At 42.7% G+C, this 25,750-nt stretch overlaps 2 protein-coding genes across 13 annotated transcripts in view; one reads left to right on the top strand and one right to left on the bottom strand.

The window, feature by feature from the left end:
* Positions 1 to 21,363, bottom strand: part of LOC107225189 — a 38,621-nt gene extending 17,258 nt beyond the window's left edge. For 8 of the 12 annotated variants that reach the window (XM_046742466.1, XM_046742468.1, XM_046742467.1 and 5 more), the window contains exons 1-2: positions 20,413 to 20,876; positions 5,222 to 5,702 (exon numbers count right to left, since the gene is read on the bottom strand). In XM_046742466.1, the coding sequence (XP_046598422.1) occupies positions 5,222 to 5,702; positions 20,413 to 20,741 (810 nt within the window). In that variant the 5' untranslated portion in view covers positions 20,742 to 20,876. Of the gene's footprint in view, positions 1 to 5,221; positions 5,703 to 6,085; positions 7,130 to 19,381; positions 19,870 to 20,412 lie in introns of those variants that run through there. The other 4 variants (XM_046742472.1, XM_046742471.1, XM_046742470.1 and 1 more) reach the window with 4 other exon arrangements.
* Positions 21,364 to 21,381: 18 nt separating this feature from the next.
* On the top strand, positions 21,382 to 24,973 carry LOC107225190 (conserved oligomeric Golgi complex subunit 7). The gene is made up of 11 exons (XM_015665567.2): positions 21,382 to 21,662; positions 21,828 to 21,917; positions 22,044 to 22,229; positions 22,304 to 22,435; positions 22,510 to 22,693; positions 22,769 to 22,968; positions 23,058 to 23,552; positions 23,634 to 23,754; positions 23,829 to 24,002; positions 24,116 to 24,574; positions 24,653 to 24,973. The coding sequence occupies exons 1-11, from the start codon at positions 21,660 to 21,662 to the stop codon at positions 24,823 to 24,825; spliced, it is 2,217 nt and encodes a 738-aa protein (XP_015521053.2). The 5' UTR covers positions 21,382 to 21,659; the 3' UTR covers positions 24,826 to 24,973.
* The last annotated feature ends 777 nt before the right edge of the window (positions 24,974 to 25,750 follow it).

Genomic DNA, 25,750 nt, shown 5'->3' on the forward strand with positions numbered 1-25,750 from the left:
CCCTCTCCAACGGCGGCGATGCCCCCCTGACAGTAACGTAATAAGAATTTTCAGTACCCCCAACTTCCGAAGCTTTTCTCTCTCTATATCTCTCCCCTCTCTCTTGCTCCGTCTCTTTCTCTTTCCATTTTTCTCTCTCTTTCTATCCCTCCGTCGGGCGAACGCTGACACTGTGTACCAGAGCTCTCGAGGCCGACGTTTTTAATCGCGATGCGGATCGTGGGCGGAAGAAATTTATATATCGCAGCATATTTGCCAAAGTAATTATTGTTCACAGGGTTTTCTTTTACGATCGGTTGTCCCTGTTTTCATCATTTTACTATTTTGTACCAGATTATACTTTGAAATTGTTCGCAAATGAGAAATTATTGAAGGTATGCCTGTATGTGTATCAGGAGAGAGAGCAAGAAATAAATAAATTATAACAATATAAAACACCTCGAGATCGAAATATTCAGGAGAATATCCTAATCAACGAATATTTAACGTCAGTCAAGTACACGATAAAATAACGTTCTGACTGTTGCGCGTAATTCGATCTACAGTCGAAAATTCATTATCAATTTATTCTCATTTTAAATTGAGAACATGATATTTTTTTTTGACAAATTTTCAACACCGTAAGTCAGTCCCTTAACGTGTTATAAGCTTGCCGTCTAGCGTCACGGTTCAAAGCGCAGCACTCTGGTTATACAGACACGTACATACACACACCCACACGCAAACGTACAGCGGTGTAAGTAACTTGGAATAAAATCACGTGACGGAAAATTACTCCAAAAGTCAAGTCACCGTGTATACAAGTGTTGGTGTATTATAATGTACAAGTGTATAGGCGGAGGCTGGGTTGCTTGTGACGTCATTCTTCCTTTACGGCTTTTCATAGAAATTTCGAATTTTCAGTAACGATTTCAGGCCTGCTGCAGTCTCGGTTATTCGCAGACGGATGTCTGGCTATATGTCGCATAGGTACATACACGATATATACATGTGTGTGTGTGTGTGTGTGTGTGTGTGTGTGTGTGTGTTTATATACACAGGTATATATACATGGTATATGCCTCTCTTTATTTCTTTCATTCTCTCTGTGGATGCGCGCGCATTGAAAAGATTCCATTGTTACGAGTATAAGAAATAAAGAGAAAGAGAAAGAGATGAAGAGAAAGAAATTACATTATATACTTTATACGTAACATATTTTTATGTATTTTGTGTACGTTGCTAGTGCAGTAATACATTCATCCATCCATCCATCCATCCATCCATCCATCCATCCATCCATCCATCCATCCATCCATCCATCCATCCATCCAACCACCCACCCACCCACACACACGCACACACACGGTAAGACGGTGAAAGATTAACGCGGCCATATTGGACTTAATGTAACATAAGAAACATCTGTTTATAAAGACCCTCTAAATACATGATAAACATGACGTCAACGTGAGCGGGACGCGCGCGGTTTTGTATTATATGGTGACAATATGATGACTCGCATTGCTGAGAGAATTTGATGAACGAAGCTAAAACGAAGCGTCGAGAGAAGGCCAAGGGGCATTAATGGAAATAAAAATTGGAAAAAAAGAAATAATAATAATAATAATAATAATAAAAGAAAACACCGTGTAAAATCGGTGTCCCGTTTCTTTATTATAATTTATATCCGCGAATACTCTAACGCCGTTGCGAAATTTCGAATCGTCAGAATTACCCCCCCCCATATATATGCATTATTATGTGTGCATACGTATACACAGCTGCATTGCTTGGAGTAGTATGGATACTGCTGCAGCGGCGGTAGCGCGTTATTATTATATATTATACTGCTCGATTCATTCCTCGTGCTTTCTCTCGCCCCTTCTAAAAAGCCCTCTTCCTCTCCTCGCCTCTCCTCTCCGCTCCTCTCCTCTTCTCTTCTCTTCTCTTCTCTTCTCTTCTCTTCAATAAGTATTCACCGAGCAGCAACCATCCGACAGAGCTTGCTCGTTGCAGTAGGATAAAGGTTCACATGCAGACAATTCTCAAACGGCACGAGTAGATTTATATCTATGTACGTATGTATACGCACGTATAAAACACACGCACAACATCGCGTCTATACCGGGTTCAATCTTGCCTCGGCATTCTAAACTAATTTAATTTCACCGTTAACGATCATTTCACAACTTGTTACAACCCCGCGTTGTCTATAAAATTACTACGTTTGTGCAGATTTCTGCTTCCACGTGACGGGTCGACGCTTCGAGTGTAAAATAACAAAGAGAGAAAGATAGAAAGTAATATCTTGCGACAAGATTGTCTTCTCACCCCATATCGCTGCATAATTATTATACGATTTAGCTCCAAGACGTACCTACAACAATATCCTCGGGTGAAAAAAATGAGAAAATGCAAGGCCCTGATCAAAGTGCATACGGTAGTGCAGCTGCGGCTTGCATTCCCCTCCGACGCCTTGACTCTCCGGCTCGTCGTACCCCGCTGCATGCAGGGGACCGTAGACAACCGGTTCCACTGCACAGTATTCACCCGCTTTTTGAGAAAAAATTGAACCCGTTTGTAAAACGAAAAAAGCTCTCTCTCTCTCTAGTCCCACTCCCCCCTCCCTTTTTCCCTCCCCTCGTCGTTCCTTCATCGGTTTCTTTCTCTGGATCTCCTCTCCGCGGACTTGAGAGCTTGGGAACCACGAGACGACGGCGACGGCGACGACACAACGACGACGTGCCACGGAGGCGACCCGCGCGTCTCTATAACACGCGTATAGGTATACCAAGAGAGAGATGGAAAGAGAAAAGGTGAGAGAGAGAGAGAGAGAAAGAGAGAGAGTGCAGTGCACCTCTCCGTCGAGAATCGAGGTATCTCTCTTTTACCTACTCTCTTTCTCTTCCTTCCTCGCCGAGCCGGTCGTTCTCTCCTTTCATCTCTCGCTCTCTCTCTCTCTCTGTCTCTATCTTTCTTTTTCCCGGCCGCACACATTACTGCACATAACTATACACATACGCGCGCGCACATAGCGTATGTACCTAGTATTCTCTTCTTGGCTCGGCAATGCTCTAGGAGTGAGAGGCGTATTGAGCATCCCTTCAGTGCACCCAGTGCAGTGCACGGACCCTATAATAATACAACGACCGCATAATGCGCGTATTCGAAACGATTGTAACTCGGCGCAGCGAATACTCCACAACATTTATGTGATCAACAGCTATAATAAACTATATCAAATCCTCTATATTTTTCGATACCGACGAATTCGACGATACTGTATTTTTGTATGGATCCTTTTTTTTCTCTCTATTACTCGTCTTGTATTATTAACCACGAAGAGAAGAAAATGGCCAAGTTTACCGAAAACACCAGGAATAGAGGAACGCGACAGATTTTTTGATAATACTTCGTAAAATGCAGAATTTACTCTATAAACAGTGAATACCACTGTATGCAGAGTAAAATCTGCCACATTTATAGTAGAAAATATCACTGACCCAAGTATTTTTTAACCAAAACCCGTGACGTGCCCCGTCTTCCTTGAGCTTTGAATAAAATCTACTCCATTTTCTTTTCTCCGCGTATTACGAACTTGGAATGAAATTGGAAAAAAAAAAAAAAAAAAAAATGCGCGCGCATGCAGCGAGCTTATTATTATTATTTATTATCATTATTATTATTATATCCTTCGCGTCGGTGGTGCACGTTTATCACGGTTATTGATTTTCGAATCGTTTCACAAAATTTGCATAATATATGTATACCCAAGGTGGGGCAGAGAGTTGGTGGGGGAAAATTTGAACCGTCATGGCGGCCGCGACTGCCCGTTTCAAACTTGGCACAAAGTTCACCAACTCAAAAGCCTACCCATCCCGCTCCCAATTCACCCTCGCACCCCTCCTTCGGTGCAATCCCCGACGCCCACCCCCCGCCCGCCTCCGGCCCCTTTCTTTTCCACCCCCTTTTCGCCCGCAATCTTTTTCCTCCCCTCCTTTCTCCGTCCATCGTCTTACGTTGATTTTGGCTGCCATAAAATGGCAAGGCGGTCGCCTGCCATACCTAAACGTGTGTATGTGTGTGTATAATGTGTACATGTTATAACGTATAAATTCCGCCCCCCTCCCTACCCTATGTATAATATTTATAGGTATACATCGACAAGAAACGGGGATTAGGTACCTGTGACCTCGATGTTCGATTGTGAGTTTCCAGGGTTCGAAGAATGACTGACAATGGCTGACAATATTATTTATCGGGAAATATGAAGGGACGTGTATAGTATGACGGGGATGTAATCGCGAATCGTAGGTATGTTTTTTCAACGAAGATTTTTGGCGAAACAACGAGTTTAAATGATTGTCTAGTATCGAAATGTGGATATCCGCAACACCGAAACATATCGAGCACAAACATGGCGGTTTGGATATTTGTACAGTTTGTATATATATATACACCTCTAAGGTACCGATATTCACGACGATCAAACAAGTGTACCAGGAAACGGCGAGTATTCAACAACATAAATTGTTAATGCGCACAGTGGGTGAGTACACATTGTATTGCGGGAAATAGATGACGCGGTGGGTATATTTGTAATATCACTAATTGATCTAACCGTCGGAGGAGAGACAAGAATCTGCGTTTCAGAAAAATCGTAAAATTTCCAGTTTGAATAACGCGTATATTACAAATTCATTGGCGTATTCGCTTGTGCGCATGACCATGTAAAAATGTAAAACGAAACGAAAAATTGGACGGAATCGTGACGGTGGTCCCCCTCCATGTCACGAAAATTTAGCCAGAAGCAGTTACCGGGAAAGTCCATTCTCAAATTCTTGCCGCATCACAGTTTTCTTGGTAAAAATCAATGCGCGGGGCACGTAACGAACTTTCGTTCCTGCGACTTCAGCGACTCGGAGAAGCACGATACGAAAGATGAGCAACGCAGGCGGTATAAATCCGCATCTCTCTCGAATGACGTCATAAGACCGGAGAACCTGTCCGCACGGGATTTTTGGAGATTATTTTCAAACGTCCTCGAAGAAACGAGGCACGCGCAACGGCGGATGGACCCGTTTCGCGGCATTGGAGCGAAGGTAGAGAAGAATAAAAAAAAAAAAGAAAAAAGGGAAGAAGAAAAAGCGAAAAAGGAAAATCTTATCCTGGAAATTGCGTGGGAATTTAATACGCGTTGTCGAAAAGACGGATGTAAAATGATTATTTTGAAAGAAACCTTGTTGAGGCCGATTGCGCGAGGCATCGATGTAGCTTCGTCGGGTCTTCGTAGGGCTAAATGAGGATGCAGTCGAGCCATGAATCCTCTGACCCATTCTATTCCCGCTTTTCCATCCTCGCCAAACGGATGAGCGAGGTTATTGCGCCGGGCCAATCGGAAAGCAACATCGCGAAGCTCGTTAAGTTCGAGACCGGAAAGTTGACCCGCCATTTTATTCAAACGTTGAACAAGCTCGGCCTCCTGCTGTTCGTTGAAAACACGATTGCCGGATCCCGGGGGAGTAGTTTTCTTTAGCGCGGATTCTGGGCTATCTCGCGTCTTCTTAGCGTGGCGTTCCAGGGTTGTTCGAGGTACGTGAAATTGGGTGGCAGCCCTTTTGTACCCCATCGAACCGTTAAGAACCGCTTGAATCGCCGCCTGCATCGAGACTTTGGACCACCGTTGTCGCTCCACCTTCTTTTTATAATTTCTCACCATTCTAGAAGAAATGTTTTATTTTACCTTTATTCAAAAAAAATAACGAGAAAACAAAATCGAGGCAGTGAAATATAATTAACAACAATTCAGAACGGTCGAGCAGTGAAGATAACGAGCCGGGGAGCAACGTCATCGAAGATAACGCGATTGTATGACGGGGCAAAATGGGACACCGTCCCGTTATGCCCCAGCATCGCACGCTTTTTAGGTTATGGCATCGTGACGGTGATAATACGGTGCGTGAATGCTCCTCTCGACGAGGTAAACAGAGAACGCGCGGAACGTTCAATGAATCCGTTAAAGCTACGCCTCACGCGCCGCGTACGCGTGACGGTGAAAAAGGTAGTAAGCTGGTCAATTCGAGTAGGTCTAATATCTACTTACTTTCGTACATGGGTATAGGGATCGGTCGAAAATGGCAAAACACGCGTCAAGCAATATGGCACAAAATCCAAGTATGCGACTGACGATAGTTTGGTATGTACTCGCGATCGTCGAGCGCCGGCCAGCAGCCAAGTATAGCGCGCGATAGTAGTTGGTAGTAGTCGTAGTAGATTACGGAGAGTACTGACGAACTTCACAGGAATTCCGGTAGATTGCACCACCGGCTGTCGAAATAATAGACCCCGTTTATAGTATCCCGCATGCCCGATTTTCACCGACTTGCGGAAAAACAAAAACCAACCAACCTGCGGGTCGCGTTCCTCCTTTTCACCCCTCCTAGCTCTTCTCAAAAACCACCGAATAGAACCACCTCGGCGAGGGCTAACTGCGAAGAGTGGGGGCCGAAGGCTGGAGGGGATGTCGAAATGGGGCGGCGGGTTCGTTCCGGGTTCGTTGAAGACATTAAAGTGGCATCAAGCGAGAGAGGTTCGATATTTTTTTTTTTTTCTTCTTTTTCACTTTTTTTTTCATTTTTTTTTTTTTTCATAATACGTATACGCGTGTACACGGTCCACCCTAATACACATGCATACGTACATACGCACGCACAAAATAGCTGGTATCCAATGCGCGTGCATTCATCATTCTCGATGAAAATCGATGCCGCGAAGGGTGGAAAAACGTCTTACGCGTATAATGTAATATATATATTGTATACCTCGTATAATCTATACATATTATATGATACGGGTTGTGTATAGTATACATATTAGTATGTACTCGAAGCCGTGCGGCGTATATCTTATATAATACGGCCAAATGTTCGAAATGATAAAAATATTGCCTTATTCTCACGCTGCGCACCGCAGTCTTGTATCCTATGCTTATGATATTGTACATGTTGTTATTCCGATAGGTGTATAATATATGTGACTCCGTAATTCCAGGCCTATGTAGAAAATTTTCGAACACCTGCAGACGCGCGCTGCTCTTTTCTATCCCGAAGCGAATGTGAAATTTGGAAAGAGAAAATTTTCAAGTCTCATGCCGCTTGGGCGTTTTACTTTCTTCCGGGATATATAATATCGTACATATTGTAGAATTTCTGCACACTGTACGGTTATTCGTTGCAATATGGATTTAGGGAGGATGAAAAATTCTGACTCGCGTATCTGCCGCACAAGGCGTATTCGAAGATATGCACCAACCTTTACTAATCCATGAAAAAAAATTTCAACCGTGTGGAAAAACTCTAATAAAGGAGTCGCGAATGATTATGCTTGTCACGTGGTACATACTTGATCTATGCGAGATCTCCGTAAAAATGGCGGACGAGCAATATCGCAAAATTACAATACGATCACCCACCGCGCAAACATTTGTGCACGTATTACCGTACATGACATCCGCGCGTGAAAATGCGAGCCGGAGAAGAAGAAACACGCGGAAATACGACGCATCCGCGTCATTCGTGCAGATTTGCAATATCATCTCGTTTTGTGTACGTATGTATGTACACAGGTATCTACACCTAATAGTTGAAGTCGTAGAATCGAATTAGTCGAATACAACTGGCGGAACAATTATCGGAAGATAAATAAAACAAAAGTCGGGGAAAGACCGAGGTTTTCTCGCTACGTGGATACAAGTTAGATTTAATTTTCATTAGCCTTCCTCGTGATCCAGAAACTAAAAAAAGACCTGCGACCATCCTGTCATTCCGGGGAAAAAAGCCAAGTGGCAAATAGATGCATTATACATATGCTATCTACATCTTGCATCGCATTGTTGTATCATAGGCACGAATATACAAACAATACAAAAATATACCATGTTTGGATTTTCGTATCGAATTATTTAGACGATAAAAAATAAGAGCCTGTTATTTCGCTGGTAATTTTCTTGTTGCTCTTTCCCGCCATTTTACCATTACGTCTACGGAAGCTTTGGAGCAAACAACAATGAGGAACAAAAAAACACTCTACTAGACCTCACCTTCGTTTAGCATACCTATAAACAATTTAAATGAAACGTTCATGGTGTCAAGTATATGCAATATATATACATATAGATATATATATATATATGTATATGTATATATTAGACTGCCTCAAAAAAAAAACTATTTTTTTATTCGATTTCCAGCTTCACGAAATCATAGTTTATAACATAATATTGAACCTCGTGAAAGGAAATCGCCGTGCGATTTTTTTAAGAGGTGCCGCATCGAGATTTTGTTATTCCCATTTGATTAACACGTAAGAAATCCAATTGTGACGGTTGAAGGGAGATAATAATTTTTCTATGCAACAAACGGAACTCTAATTGTATATTCTCTCTCTCTTATGTATTTTCTCTCTATATGTGTAGAGTTCCGTTCGTTGCATAGAAAAATTATTATCTCCCTCCAACCGTCTGAATTGGATTTCTTACGTGCTAATCAAACGGGAATTACAAAATCTCACGTCGATTTCCTTTCACGAGGTTCAATATTATGTTATAAACTATGATTTCGTGAAGCTGGAGATCGAAATAAAATAGTATTTTTTTTTTTGAGGCAGCCTAGTATACATATCGCGACCCTTTCAGTACTTCACGTAGAAGTTATACATACAATACAATTGCGTGTATACGGTTCTCGGTAAGTCTGTGACAGTTAACATCGTAATGATGTGCGTATAATAAAAAAAAATCGCTGCTCTAACGTGTATTCCAAATTTTCCACTATATACACACTGTGTATTGACGCAGACTTTTTTTTTATAATTAAATGGTGGCACAGTTTGTTAAACATTTATGCTTCGGGCGTCACCGTGCCGATGGAAATCATAGATTCATGAATTCTATCAACGCAACAATTGACGAATATAAGAGTTAGTAACCGTAGGTATGTAATTAGATTTTTTTGTTTCTATTTTCATTCGTTGGTCTTTACGATGTACGTACATAAGTGAACGCGTTAGTTCCACGTATGACAAACACGTGCGTTTGTTGTTACGTATCACATTACTGTACTTTTTTGTTTCATTCAATTTGTTTTTACTTTTATTTTTATTCCAGTGCAAGATGCATTGAATAATGAAAAATCCTCGCGTCTCTATGATGTATATTGATAAGCAGGCGAAGCTTTTCCCATCATTACCTCTCGACTTTCGTTGCAAGTGGTTCGACACGGTGATTTTTTATTAATAAATGACTCTTGTACAGATCAGGGAGTACAGAGTGATAAAATTTCACACACCTGTATGACGGGGAAATTTCACGCAAGGGGATAAAATAGAATAATAGAGACAAAACAAAAAAAATAATAATAATTGAGAGCCGGTCAGTCGTTGTTATAATTGTCGTTACTGTTTACGAATACCGGGAAAAATTCTCTTTGGAATTATTTTCGTCTCTCTTTCAGCGATTTTTCTACCTCTCTTGGATTCTCTGGAAATGTTTACAAGTATTAAACGTTTGTATACGAACGTACGCAAGCTTATACACGCTGTACATAATATTATACACGAGTAAATAAATGCACACATAGACGTGTACTAATCGTGCCTTCGCCGGTTGATACAAGATATAAAGTCCATTAATTATATTGTTAAGAAAGATACTCCTCGCGCGTTCCTTCGCCGCGTTGCCGGGCTGCTGCTGCTGGTGCTGGTGATGCTTGACGGCCGATCGTTAGAAAAATATTTTTTTATAATCTACCCTTTCCCCAGGAAAATATATTCTTCCGCCCCCCTCGTTCATGTGTATCCACATATATGCATTATACGCGTAACGGTGGTCGTGCAACTTACACTCGAGCATCGTATAGCCCAACGTTAATTTAAACCCGGGGAGGAGATGACGAAGAGGAAGAAGAAGAAGATGAAGAAGAAGGAGGACGAGGAGAAGAGGGAGAAAAATAAGGAGGAGGGTACGGAGAAGAAACTGCAGAGTCGAAAAAGAAGAAAAGGTATCGAGGGAAAGAATTAAATTTTCTTTGCAGAAATATCGAGCGAGCGCATGCGGACTTTGCGCCTGCGGTTTTTCCAACCGCAATATTTCTCTTATTTATTTTATCATCTTTGCTCTTATTATTATCATTATTATTACTTTCAACCCCCCCCCCCCTCGCCCCCTTATTTCATTCTCTTTCTACTTTCATCAATTTTATTTCATTACGCACACGCAATCCCCATATATATATATAATATATATATATATATATATATTCTGCAAAATGTGCAGCATATGTGTACATACACATAGGCATATGCATGTGGATAACTGCAGCAGTCTGCAGTCGTGAAAATTCAAAAGTGTCTTTGTCTCACGGAGAGCGATAAGTCGACGGAATACGTATATACAACATACATGCATGTAAGTACATACATTAACAGAGAGAAAAAGAACCACTGTCCCGCATGCGCGTATATGCATACGTACATATGTATATACGTATACATTTACTAATATAATACCAGACGGGACTGTACTTCCAGAGAAATATGTTTGACGTGAAAACATTTGAAATATTCGTTACAAAGCTGAGCACGTGAGACTTCGAGAAGTACACTGTGCCGCACAGGGGCAAGCGCGAGCCGAACGTATATATACGCATACAAGTGCACGCCATGTCCCAACCGTAGGTACTTAACGTACATGCAGCAAGTACACACGCCGAATACGTTTCCGTCTGTGTGTTTACATATATATATATATATAAATATATATAAATGTATTTACGCGTGGATATATATAGATATATATATATATCGAAAGTCCGCATCGGAGAAGTAGAAAACATTTTACATTTTCGAAATATAAAAGTTATGAAATATCGCCCGCTGTAAAACTTTTAATGCGAAGCCGTTGGGATACGGACATAACTTTTTTATTAAAAAAGTTCTTTCCGAAAAAAAAGTGGAGCGAAAAAAAAAAAAAGAAATGAAAAAAACATCCCGGCAAATGGAAATATAAAAAGTGAAGGCAGGGAAGAAGTGTAAAAAAAAAAATAATAATAATAATAGTAAAAATTCGTAATATTAATAATAATAATAATGATGCGGGAAGGAGGGGCTACGAAAAAAAAAGATATAAAAAAAAAAAAAAAAACGAAAAAATTTCCCCAACACCCGGAGGAGCCCGGCGACTGGGTGACGGGGGGCTCAGAGGGCGGCGAGGGCGTCAGGGAGGGGGGATCTTTATCAAAGTCAACGTACGCCCGTCGCCATAGCAACGAAATTGGATTTTTTTTCCAAGTTTTTTCGGCCCTTTCGTTGCTGCGCCCGGAGAGAACGGGCGGGGGCCTTGGGGGGTGAAAGAGCGCCGGTGGTATAGGGTGGGGTTAGGTCTGACGAACGTCGGCTACGGCGACGTCGACGGTGGGCGAGGCGGGTGGAAGAGGGAGGAGGGGGAGGCTATATACGAGGGGGGGTGACGACGGGGGGGAAGCCAATAATTCGAATTGAGAACAGCCAATGGCCGTGCATCTGATTTTTTGTCGTATCATCGCCGAGGTCGTCCAGGAACGAACGAACGAACGAACGAACGAACGGAGGGCGACGGGGAACGTCGAAGGAAGGATGAAGGGGGAACGAGGGAACGGCGGGAGGACGGTGGGGGGCAGGGGGATCGCCGAGGGAAAAGGGGGAGGCGAGCGGGCCTGGTTTTTGTAAAATCTTCTCCGATCGCCGCACGAAACTCCGCGCGCCGTCTTTTGTGTCGGTTAGCTCGAAAGGTTTTACAATAATAATATATACGTATACGCGGGCCTATTTACATGCGGTATTTACGCCTGTGTGCGCGCTTCTATGTACCGCGTACATACGCGTGTATAATAATTTAAATATGATACAATTTGCGGTCTGAACAGTCTTGATAATAACAAGATCGTGCGAAAAATCTCCTTTTTCACAACAATTATTATACACGACGATACGCACGCAGGCACACACCTTATACGCATATCTGCTGCGTAACATGTATACAAACATACGTAGGTGTATATAAAGAGTTCGAGTTACCCGCGGTAACAAACCACCCCCCCCCCCCCCCCCCTCCTCTATCTATAGGTATCGACGATCGTCATTACGAAAAGATGTATAAAAACAAATTTTTGCGACTGAATACCGAATCGATATCCTTCAAATTTTACTCGTTTTCCTCATCCACCTCTTCTTCGCATCTTTCCTCGCATACATTTACGTATGTAAAATACATGACTAAAATTTTCTGACATATCGAAGTAAAAATACGGTACGTATGTACATGCACGCGGATGAGATGTAGGAAAGGCGCACGGGGACCGGGCACCATACCATACGTATAAACCCATCGCATCGCGTACAACGAACGCGTGCAACGACGACGGGGAGAACAAGCGCGGAGGCAGCCAGCGGAACAATTGAGCGGCGTTGAGGAACGGGGCGGGAGGGGGGGGGGGGGGGGGGGGGGGGTGGAAGCGATGGTAGGAAGAGGGGGCGGAAGAAGGTGGAGGAGGAGGAGGAGGGAAGAGTGTTGCGTTTGAAAGAGGGAACCCCGAAGGGAGGGAGGGTGGGAGGCAGTGCTCCAAGAAATACTGTAAAAATCGAATGTCAGTTGTTTGTAGAGCTGCTTAGTTTAGATCCTAACGGTATCATTCGACTGACTAGAAATAATTTCACATTGTATTTCATTTTACATTTTTTGTTTCTCAATTTTTTTCTTTCATCCTATTGTTATTTATTTTTTATTTTACTTTTTTGTTTTTCTTTCCTCGTCTTTTTTCTTTCCATTTCGAACGAACTGGGTATATTGAAAGGGTACAGGCTTTGAAACGCAATGAGAAATCGGGTGGGAGAGAGAGAGAGAGATAGACAGAGAGAGAGAGAGAGAGAGAGAGATGGAGAGAGAGAGAAAGTAAGATATATACAGAATCGAGAGACGTATAATCTAGATTCTAGAAAATTAACTTTTGGTGGGAGTTTACCGTCGTAAATTAGTCTTCTACGACCTAATTGATGACGAACGGACCCAACGGTTAGATTCCGCTTACTATAATATACATGACTTACGCGTGAGTATTATACGTTGATATTTTTACACGTGTGATAGGAATTCACATCTCATTTCGCATAGATGTTTATATATATACGTAAAATGTACGTATATCATATAAAAATAGATATATTTGAAAAGTTTATATGATCCGACCAATATACGAGGTTCCGTATACGGACACGGATGTGCGGTGAACGGTAAAGAAAAAAAAGGAAAGAAAAACAAAATTCTTTCATCTGAAAAACATTAGTTGTCGATAAAAGTGTTGTTGCACAGCAAAGATCCGCAAGGTTTGATCGTACGGAATTTCTTCTACGAGATAAACAACTTGAACCGAATTTTATGCGTGCTGCACATATTATACAATACGTCGTAGATGGCATATGTACGATGAAAGAGTGCAATATGGGGTGCAGCAACAGCGGTAAGAATATTATTTTTCTTTCATTTCATGTATACGTATAATTATTGTATCCCGTCAATGTTATCTGCGACGATTTATCGGTTTTCATTTATTTCTATTTTTTGCATCCACCTTTTCTTTTTCTCATTTTGTATTTTATTTATTCGTCTTTTGTTTCTTCTAATTATCTGACAACGTATAGTCAACGACGAGTGGAAGGGAGGAAATATTATATGTCTCCGGATCTATTCGCATTATATATTAAGAGGGTGCGTCGGTCGACTTCGACATCGACGTATATATATCTCCAAATATCAAAGTCCGGGCATCTTGAAAGCGACAAAGGACTTAACAGCCCCGTTCTATACGCAATCAAGAACAACAAAAAAAAAAAAAACCGACGAATTTTCATTTGACGCAGAGACAAAGAAATGGCACGGATTCTATGAAATCGCAATAGTAAATTCGTAGAATTCATGCAATTTTTTCGTTTCTGCGTTAAATGAAAATTTGTAGGAGTGTTTTTTACGTTCGAGATGCACGGACTTCGGGAATTACAATTAGAGAATCGTAATATACGAAGCTTCGAAGAAATCGACCATCACGCCCCATTAACAGGTTGCAAACGAATATCGTTCTTACTTGTGATTGATCGGCGAAGGAGCCTCTTTTTATTCCGTGCGTTCAGTACACGTATGTATATACATATATGTGTGTATGTATACAACGACACTGAAACTGGCGGACAAATTGAACAAGATTAAAACCGGAAAAATCGTATTAAAAACCACGTACGCACACAGCATGCGGACGGAATCAGACCTATAGAGTACCGCGTCGTTCGAAATCTAAATACGTATAATGTGTACTATACGTATGCAGATACACATATTACGTATGACTGAAAACAAAGCGCGGCAGCGGAAAGAAGATGAACAGCTCATAGGTATACGTATACACACGTGTGTGTGAGTGAGGCGAGGAAGTAAGATGGAAAAAAAGAAAAAATGAAGTAAAAGAATTATCGAGATAGAGAGAACAAGATGTAATATCGAGTGCGGTATACCTGTCGGTTTATATTATAACACAGTTACGTCGTACGCGTTATACCTCTTCCGTGTGTAAAACACAACACAATACTCACGCACGGAGCTATGTATCCGTAATAAAATGAGTATTCAGAGAAAAATGAATGCGCACGGGATTCGGTATATTAGCTGCGCGCGCACATACACATCAGGGACGCTCGCATTGGCGTAGCGACTGATTGGAAGTATTTTTTATTTTTTTTTTTTTGTCTTCCTTTCTTTCTTTCTTTCTCTCACTTACAATTAGGAGGATAATAGACGCCGCGGACGGCAGAAAACGGACGCGCGATAAAGAAAATAGGCGGGATTATCATAAGAGTATGATACAATGACGTGGTGATTTGTGAAAACGAAAATACGGATAAATGACAAGTGGTAATACGAAGTAAATAAAAATGACGGATACGACGTCGACACTCGGTGTACATACTTGTACGCAGGTATGTTGCACCTACCTATGACGGGGGTGGTGGTGGGTGCACGTGTCGGCGTAGGCGAGCGAGCGAACGACGAACGAAAGAACGAAAGCACGCGGTAAACACGCAGAGGCACGTATAGGTACAACGTACGTACGGTACGCACGCACGTACGGAAGACTCGGTATACCACCCTTCCTTCCTCAACCGTCGACGGTCGGTCTTTCCCCCCGTGACCCGCGCTCCTTCCGCAGCCACCACGCGCACCTTCATTCAGGCACCCGCTCGCACTACGCACAACAAACCGAACCACGCGGCGGCGGCGGGTTGCTTCTCTACATGCCTAGGATAGAGAAGTTAGAATAGGCGCGACTCGACGCAACTCGACGCAACTCGACGCGACGCAACGCAACGTTTCCCCATTTCACGCACGGACAGTCGAACGAACGGTTCGACGATAGTGCGTACAGGCCGCATCTCTCGCACGTTGCGTTCCGCCGCGGCAAGTTGGCGCGTGTTGCAGCAGTGCGACCGAAGGAAGAAACTAGGGACGAGTCGACGTCCGGACCTCTGCGAGAAAATAAATCTCTATCGTGACTACGTACATGCATACACAAACGTACACACATATATAATTATATTATACACATACACATGCAGTCGTATTTTATTCACCCGAGAAGGTATCGTACAAGGGTACGAGAATTTCTTGTCACGGTACTGCAGACCTCGCCAGTCGACGCTCAGGCTTACACTCGTGTTTGTGCTTGTGCTGCTGCCTCGCTTTCCTCGGGAATTCTGTTATAGATTTACATTTTTTACAGCGAAGATATTGATTGTTGCTTTTTATTAATGTAACATTAAAGTGACGCTACCCGGGTGGGGGAAGACCTCGGAATGGGGCTACGAAAGGTGGGGGAGGTATAACGTGGGGCGGAGGGGAGGGCGAAGGCGGCCCGCGAGTAGCTTCGAGAGGGGCGGTGGACGTAAGACCGGAGCGAAGCTGAGCGTTGGTGGGGAACAACGGCGGATTGAGGCGGCCGGAGGGGGGCGGGGGGAGGTGTAGCGCGGAAATGGCACCATAAATACGAACATTTTTCAGTACCGAGGGGCAGAGGGGGGCGATCCCTGTTTTGACAATCATCCCCTCTACAAGATACTTCGTCAAGGGAACCAACCCCCGACCCCCGTTTCTCTGAGCGCCCCCGGACCCGCCGTTGGCGGACTCGTCCGCCATCCCCCACCCACCCCCGTTTTTCGCCCCCTGTGATTCCCCAAGGATTGCTCGGCCCCGGCTCGAATCCCCTGTATAGGAGGATATTTCGTATAATATATTTCTCGTTTTGACATTTTATCAAAGTTAAGGCCGACTTATAAGTTTGAGAGTAAGAAGGATAAAAAGAAGATGAATAGAAAAAAAAATATATGAAACGAAAAAGAAAAAATTGAACACGTTTCTTTTTTTCCATTTTCTAAACGAGATAACGGCATCGTGGCGAGGAGGCGTCCGTCGTATACTTCCCAAGATAATATGTGTATATATATATATGTGTGTGTGTGTGTGTGTGCGTGTTTTATAACGAAACACATCGTCGTAGAAAACTGAAATTCAACTTGCGTATTATACTATATGTGTATAATTGTATACAAAATAATATAGACGATACGAGGCAACGAAGCTCTCCTGTGTCGTTTATCAATATGTATTAAATCGAACTGAAATAAACCCTCTTATCGACACCTTACGCGCCGTATTCGTAATTCGTTGTAACGATATGCACTTACATTATCTATATTATCATTCGGGTGTTTTATTTTCTCCGCGCTTCCTTCGTATCCGTTCGTTCGTTCGGCCTTCCGACTCTTCCGATCCCAATGCGCGCGGCTTGCCGGCGCGGGCGAGACGACGTGAGTGTGACGCGTAAGTACGAAAATTTGAATGAAATTATAGCTCGGACCGAACTTATCTCTGAACTGATAGCGCTGGAAGAGGAAGCAAAAACGAAGAAAAATAATCGACGGAGTGGAAAACTAACTCACACGCAAGTCGTGCGCGGCGTCGTTTCTACCAGTTTTTTTTCCGTTACGTTCTTTTTTTTTTTTTCTTTTCCTACACGTATACACATAATTTCATATTTTACGTACGCGTAAGCTTCTATTTACGGGCTTGCTCTGCATTCACGTGGACTACGGGAGACGTAGAATTGTATTTCTATTTCGAAGATGAGTATAACTGAAATTGTTATACATGGACGTGTTTGTATATTATTGTTTACGTACACAGATACGTGCTTTCAGTGCAAATACCAGTTGAAAGGTACAAGACGAGAACGAGGTTACAAATAAATGTTACACCTGGTGGGTCAATAAATTTCACCGGTATAAGTATAAAAGTCACGATGGAGCGCAAATCAGAAAAACAGAACCAAAGATCGGGCACGATTTCAACGCCAAGTATAAGAAATCGGATTGTCAATTTGTTACAAGCCGAGGAAAAGAAAATTATCTCTTCTGTTTTGAAATGTGAAACACACACATACACACACGCGCACGCACATGTAGTCTATGGCGAACGCGTGGAAGTGGGACAGCTTTTTTTTGGTATTATTTTTATGCAATAAAAATATTGTGTACTCGTTACACTTCGAGTACGGATATATCAGACTGTCCGTGATGAAAATTCAAGCGGTGGTGTGCAACTCGGAAAAAACACCTTCGTTTCTAAAGTATTTCGCGGAGAGAAGAAAATTCGTTGTAAACGATTAAGCGTAAGTTTTATAACGTAAAACCATCGTCACGTCGAATTGAACGAGAGAAATAAAATGAAATCGCATAGATGAGACGAAGCGTTTTACCTGGAACGACCGTCCCTATTGCGACCGGCGTTGTTCTAATTGGAATAAAATCAGATCCGTAAACGTATAAAACACGGGTGTACAATGGTAACGGCAAATGCGTGATACAATATGCACGAACACGCATACTACGGGTTAATGTATATATTTCAGGCTGATGCTAGGAGGAGCCTTCTTTGCAATACATTGCTGTTGCCCGATAGAATATCGCCGTGCGGGCTCTCCGCATAGTCAAAGAAAGAACGGTTGTCGTTTAATTACAAAATCAATTTATATGATTTGTTTAAAACAGTAGTGGATGACGTCAGCACGCGACAGGAGGGGTGAGCAAGCAGTGGCCCGCTTGTCACTTGCCTCTCCACGTCCGTCTCTGTCTATCTTCCCGTCTCTCTTTTTCGCTCCCTTTCCCTCCCTCCCCGTCCCCTTCCTCGGCCCGTGGTTTTTTAATACGTATAGATACATGTATTTACGTACGTATCGAATAGATGTGTAAACAGATACAGGCGTATCGCTGGTGCGCGCAAGTGTAGGTATAGATATTTTTTTGTCCCTTAACCGACAATTGCAATAAAATGAAATAACAAGATATAAACCCGAGCTAGCGTTCTAAAATACCCAAGGTTTTATACTTCCATTAACATTAATAACGGTGCTGCCTGTGACTGACTGAATGCCGACTCAACTCCTTAGGAATTTTAAGTTTTTGTTCGAGAGAGAAAGCTGTGACGGTGTCGTTGGTATTTTGAAATTCGATCTACTTCACACTTATACAAAGTTTCACACGCATATATTTACACGTAAAAACGTACCTATGGGTATATGTATATATATATATATTTACTATACATATATATATATATATATATATATATATATATATATATATATATATATATATATATATATATATGGTGTGTAACACATTTCGTCATACTTTTCCTAACGGTTGTAAAAGAGAGAAGAAGCAAAAAGCAAAGAAGAAAAAAAAAGTTAAATGAGAAAAGGAAAATCCAAGCTGGGCTGCGTTGTTTTTTACTTTACCCTCGTGCAGCCCTGTTTAAAAATCTTTAACCAGAACTTCGATGAAACTGCCTTTCGATACGAATGCCTTGTCTAACACGTTCTAACGTCCTGGACCTAACGGGCATTATTTAGAATTGCCAAAGTACAGTTTTGTTCGAGCGGGCAACGCGGCTCCGACACGCGATTCTTCGATGCGAGAGTAAAGAATAAGAGCGTCGTCGGTTATACGTTGAAAAGAGAGTGTCAGAACGAGCGAGGGAGCGAGCGAGAGTGAGTGAGCGAGCGAGCGAGTGAGTGAGAGAAAGAGAGAGAGAGACAGAGAGAGGGAAACGAGAAAAGCATGGCTGCATAGAGAGTAACGCGAACGTAGTAACGACGGTAACGAGGTGTCAACCGGTTTGCGTAAAGCATCGGCGATGGGATTAGTAAACTCACGCCCGCATAATAAACGCGCACGTTTGGCCGAGCCGATGAAGCAGCGAATTACTCACTCAAGCCAGCGGTGCTCGTGCAGCACGCCACTTCGACAAGCAAGCAGGCAGGCAGGCAGGCAGGCAGGCAGGCAGGCCGTTGCTTCTCTCACACACACGCTTGCTTGCTGCTTCTCGAGGCACTTGTGGTCTCACACTCTTCCGACGATGTCAAAAGAAACACCGGTACGAACAGTCCTGCTTCTCGCCGATGTACGAGTACGACGACAGTACCGTCGGGACACTCGGAAACGATCGGTGTGTCGGTAATAACCTAGTGTCAACCACAAAACTAACAACGTTACAGATTTCGCGCACTAATATTTCGCCAAAATGGCGTTGCGCTTGCACTCGATCAGGTGGAAAATGCCGGAATGGTACGAAAGATCGACTGACTGCCGAGGTCCGCGGCCCTAAGTGGTTTGACGTTAAGAACGGTGGATGAAGAGAGACGGGATGAATTTAGAGAAAGAGAGAGAGCGAGTGCGAGCGACGCCGTGGTTGGCGGGGAAAGGGAGACGTCGGCGGCGGCGGTGGCGGCGGCGGCGGCGGCGGAGTAGGTGGAGACGGTGGACGAGATGAGGGGAGCGCGGCGGAAAAGGAGAAGGAGAAGGAGGTGGGGGTGGAGGAGGAAGAAGCGGTGAACTAGGAGAGGGAAACAGCGACTCCACCACCGCCGTCCGTTCGCTTCGAAACCCTCCCGTCGTCGTCGCAGGGACGCAAGCAGGCAGCGGCCAACAGCCTCGACCCCCCCGCGTTCGCGTCGACGTTGGTTCGTCGTTCGTACTGGCGTTCGTCGAAGAATTTGTAAAAATCAATATACTCGTAATAAAAGGAGGTATATACATCGGAGATAATAAAAAGAGAGGAGAGAAAAAACAGAAGGAAAGAAAACGAAACAACAGAGAGCGAGAGAGAGAGAGAAAGCAAACGACGGAAAAAAGAGAAGAGAAAAAGTGAGAGGGCGAGAAAAAAGAGACAATAAATGGAAGAAAGAAAAACAAAAAAAAAAAAAAAAACAAAACAAAAAAAAACAGAAAAGGAGCATTTACCTGCTCGCTGAACTCGAGATCTCCGAGAGAGTTCCTTTCGAGGAGCAGTTGGTGGACCTGATAGGAAGTACCGGGAAGTAGCTGTGGCTGGGATTGAGATGGTTGCAGCAGCAGCTGCTGATGGTGATGGTGGTGGTGGTGGTGGTGATGATGTCCTGCTCCTTGGGAAGGGACCTGATCGGATTGGCTAGGGACGTCGTCGGCGTTCCCGATTGTTGCTTGAAGGCCGATGTGACGTTTGCCCTTCCAATGGGCTCGCACGTCGTGCAGGCCTCCGTGGGCAACGGAAAACACCTTGTCGCAGAGCGCGCAGTACGCTTTGTGATCATCACCGCGAACTGGCGTTAGCCAGGTAGCGAATTGCTTGTGGGACAACCAAGTTCCTATAAATTTGCATCGGCGTCGTCGTATCCGTGGCGCAGACGCCATATTATTTGCCTCCTGCTGCTGCTCTTGTTGCTGCTGCTGCTGCTGCTGCTGCTGCTTCGTCGTCGTCGTCGTAGTCGTCGACGTAGACATGATATTTTCCTCAATTTTAAAACACGCTGCTACGTGGTTGGCTACGTACGTGCACGTAGTCACGGTACGCCCTTGTGCATGTACGCGTATGCCGGAGGATTGAACTAGAAGATTCCTCTCGAATCTGATTAAACAATCGCTGCTAACTAACCTCAAATTAACTGCTACTAATTAACAGTTTAACTCGTCGTTGGCCAATTGTTGGAACGTGCGGTTGTGAAGAGAATGTAGTCGGTTTTCAGTAATATATTCACCGTTGCATAGTAAAATATCATACTCTACCTCCTGCTTCTAATATACAATATATTATTTTATGTAACGCGTATTAAAAATATATACTTGTCAACGGGATCAATTATATGATAGTATGTAGCAAAAATATATAACAAACGTGAACCAACTACTGGCCGTTTTTCTTTTTTGGTGGTCTACGGGTTGGGGGGCGGAGAGAGGTAGGGGGGAAATTCGGGGCAAAATTCCAACTTCCAACTGTTGCGCAAAACACGATGCGCATCTCCGGCGGCGACCCGGAGGCGTGGCGCCCACGAAAGACCTGCTGCTGCTGCTGCTGCTGCCGGAAGCGATAACGTTGTCATCGTTTTGTCATCGTCCGTAATCAAACACGTACCAACATTCGCCCCGACTGACTCAGTTTCGACCAGATTGAAACCGTCGTTTGCCATCGTTGACGGAAAGCCGCCGCCTCGTCTCCCCTTCATCACGCCACAATGGTACACCTGCTCCTTCCGATGTTGCATTAATTTTCCGTCATTCGGCCGAAGCTGGACCCTTCGCTGCTCCGCCACCAACGCGATTTACCGCACTTGCATGAATACGAACACGGCGACGTAGGTTACAAGAGCTGCGTTCATAACCTCAAAACATACTGTTTCCAGGACGTTTCCGCCTTTTCCGATGACAACTTCGACGTTAAAGACTGGATCAATAAGACATTCAAGTCCGCCGAGGCTCAGGAATACAAAGATGTGAGCATTTCATTATTCTTGTTTAAACTGACTCCGATGTTCTGTGTTTTCATATGATGAAATTGAAATCAACCTCTTGTCATCCTTGTTGGCTGGTGTCAATTTAAATCTTCGTTCTATGATCAGGCTTTCGTTTCGTCGCTCGTCATGAAGCTGCAGTTGTACGTCCAGCAGGTCAATGGAGCCTTGGAGGAAACTAGTCAGTCTGTATTGTCGGGATTGCCACGCGTCTTGCGAGACACGCAAGTGTTGCAGCAAGAAGCGTTACTGCTTAGGGAAAAAATGGTCGCTGTCAAACAGGAGATTGCTAAAGTATGTCCCACATTTCCATCGGTACTCACTCTCGAGTTCATTCGTACCTCAACGCCAGCTCAATTTCTCTACAGGTAGAAAACGACACCGGATTGTCCATGGTGACGTTGGAAAGGATAGATAGAATTAAAACAGATTTACAAACAGCAAAGCAAGGCTTACACGAGGCCGACAATTGGACGGTATTAGCAACTGACGTGGAGGAGGTATATTCTGCTTATGGTGCTGAAAGAGTAATTCCTCGGCGCTCGGGGTATGATTTTCCTCGTTTCGTTTACAGGTGTTTGAATTGGGAGATGTCGAAAAGATTGCCAACAAACTGTTCAGTATGCAAAAGTCACTAACAATGCTAGCTAACGTACTGGACTATGAGGATAAAAAGTTACAGCTTGAGGGATTGAAAAATCGACTCGAAGCTATGGCTAGCCCCAGATTAGTTCAAGCGTTTACGGCGTCAAGTTTAGGTATGAGTTTCTTGTTACAAGTTCTGTACTTCTTGACAACAGCTGAAAACATCTTGAACCCTAACCCGTTTACAGAGCAATCAAAGATGTATGTCAACATTTTTAATAAAATGGATAGATTACCTCAGCTTTTAAAATATTATCACAACTGTCTGAAAGTATCTTTGGGCCAAGAATGGAGAAAAACAATTGAGGAACAGTTGGAGCAAGAAGAAACTGTTGTCTGTTGGTTAAGAATTTATTACGACAAATTATTATCCACTTGGCTAACTCAGGTATAAAAAGCTGAATAGTCCCATCTGCAAATACTCACGGAAATGTCCAGTTGAATCTTGCCAAATATTTTCAAGAATTTTATTTCCAGGTGAAGTGGTGCAATCAGGTTTTTCCAAATTCGTCAATTGACACCCTTGTCGATGTCTATGCCGACTTATTACGTAGTCTGTCACCAAACTTCATAGAATGTATAGAAGGGGCTTTGAAGCAAGAATCAAGTGATATTCATCTGGCCACTTTGATTCTTCTCAAAGAAAACGCTAGAGAGTTCGCTGTTAATTTGAACGGTGCTATCGAGACCTCGTCTCAAGGAAAAGTTTTGAATCAAAACTCTTTGTTTTTATTGGCTGAAGCAATCTTTGCGCCTTACGTTTCATACGTTGGCAAATACAGCGTTTACGAAACAGCAAAATTATCTCATGAAATTCAAGCGTTAGACTGTATTCACGATGATCTGAGCGACACGATCAATTCACTCTCACTTAGTATGTCACGGGCAATCGACAATGCACACAGCGCCAATGGAAGGTGTAAGATTTTCACCGCTGGCTGTGGCTATCCCGGACTATTAAATGCACTTGATGTGAGCATCAGTAATTATCCACTGAGATTGAACATGAGTAAAATTTTACTACAGTTAATCGATGGATTGATCTTTTTATAGGCGTACTTCAGTCAGTATTTGGACACTTATAAGATTGGCATTCGGCAATTGGAAAGAAGAAAGATCAAGCAAGAAGATTGGAATTTGTTCCAAATGTGTTTGACATTGTTGCAAAGCATTGGTAATTGTTTTAAAATATTCATATAATTTACAAAGCAGTCATCTAAATATGCGTTTTGCATGCTTGTTTTACAGGTGAGCTTTTAGGGCACATTGAACAGTTTGAGAAAGTGTTGGTGGCAGATATTTTAGATGCAAATAACAAGTTGCAGAACACGAATACGAGTGTTTTTACTCGGTACAAAGAATTGTTACTAGATGCTGCTGGTCGAAAAGAATTCGATAATCTAATAACATCTTTTCAAAAAGGTAGGCTTTGATAGGCATATGGTATTGATTTTCTTTGGGTATATTAAACTTTCTACCTATTTCTGTTCAACAATTTGAATAAAAAGTTGAATCTTTTCATAAATTTTTTGCAGAGGAAAAAACTATTTTGGATACGATAACGCAATTGATCCACAAGCTTTGCTCGGATTTACACAACACGACTTACGAAGTAATTTTCGCGCCAATTTTTACGCAGTTATTGTTGGTTCAAAAAGCACCCGCATGGTCATCGGAAGCAAACAGAATGGCAAATTTAAGTTCAGATTTACCAGACTACAGTTTTGCACCCCAAGAATACATAACACAGGTTGGACAATATCTTATGACCTTACCTCAACACTTGGAGCCTTTTTTGCTGAGAGACAATCCAAGTTTGACGCAAGCCCTCAGAGCTGCTGATCCCCAATACGCTCAAGGATCGAGTGAGTCGGGATTCACAGACATTCTTTTGGGTATAGTGGCCAAAGGAACCTGCAGCATGTTCCAGGATCAAACACTGGGAATCTGCGAGCTTAACGCCGGTGCATGTAAACAATTAGCCACAGATATAGGTGAATATAATAATTATCAAAATGCAGATGCAAAATGAAAGAGAAAAAGTTATTTACTCTTCTCCTTCATTGATTTAGATTACCTAGGAAATATTTTGGAAGAATTGGGCCTTTCGTTGACTGAACAGTTACAACAGATGTCTATCTTGCTAAGACTCAGCCCCGAAGATTATCAGAGCGGTAGTTCTGGTTGCAACGCAAGGGTTGTCGCTGCAATTAGACAAATGCGAAATATAACTTCGTCGGGTTGAACTTGGATATTTTTCAGAAAATGTAACTTGTCGGTGAAAGTAAAAAACACGACAGTGTCGATGATGGACTAAATTTCGACACTAATGTCGATTATTGTCAATATGTGGCAACGTATGTATTTTGTAAATAGAACATTTTGCTACAGAATGTTTAATTTATGTCCTTCATTCTACCTTACCTGATATAATAAATTGTCCTAATTCGGAAAATTTTTATCTATAATCTTACTTACAATTAGCTCATTCTGAATTATTCGACTGGGTTCAACATCGATAAAATTTATGCAGCCCACAATCGGAGATGCAAGAGATTCCCGCCCTGTACGCCGCAAGACGATTTTCAACCAGCGAAATTATCGACTGGCGCCGTCTTACGGAACTTCTATAAGCTAACGAAATACCGATGAATGCGTAGTATACAAGTTGAATAAAATAAGGCGTATTCGTGTAGTGTTCAAACTTGAACATCAGACTCTGTGTAGTACTTATTGTTAGCACATGTGTGATGAGTGCAGTTGACTGAAGAATATAAAGACAGTTGCCCTAACGGGCTTTGGTGTGACAACCAAAAATCGTTGTGCGCTTGTGCCCCCTGAGATATTCCAACGGTAGGGTTGAAAACTTATTGCAGAACATCAGAGAGTTACCGATTTCGTCTTGATGCTGGCTGCATTCGCCTTCCGAGTAACACAGTTTTCGCAATGGTAAGTCCAAAGACTTTTATAAGTCTATGGGTATGCCCAAGCCAGTACTTAACCTGTGTGTACTTACTGGCTTGTCGGTGATGCAAGAAATTGATACTGAGAACAAATTTCTTCCAATATTCGTAGCAAAACAGTGATTTAATTAAAGTATAGGTACCCGAGAGAAGAATGTATAAATAGATCATAAATAATAATAGATCAGATGTAATAATGATGCAGAG

This window comes from Neodiprion lecontei, chromosome 6 (assembly GCF_021901455.1).
Source record: "Neodiprion lecontei isolate iyNeoLeco1 chromosome 6, iyNeoLeco1.1, whole genome shotgun sequence".
Lineage (NCBI taxonomy): Eukaryota > Metazoa > Arthropoda > Insecta > Hymenoptera > Diprionidae > Neodiprion > Neodiprion lecontei.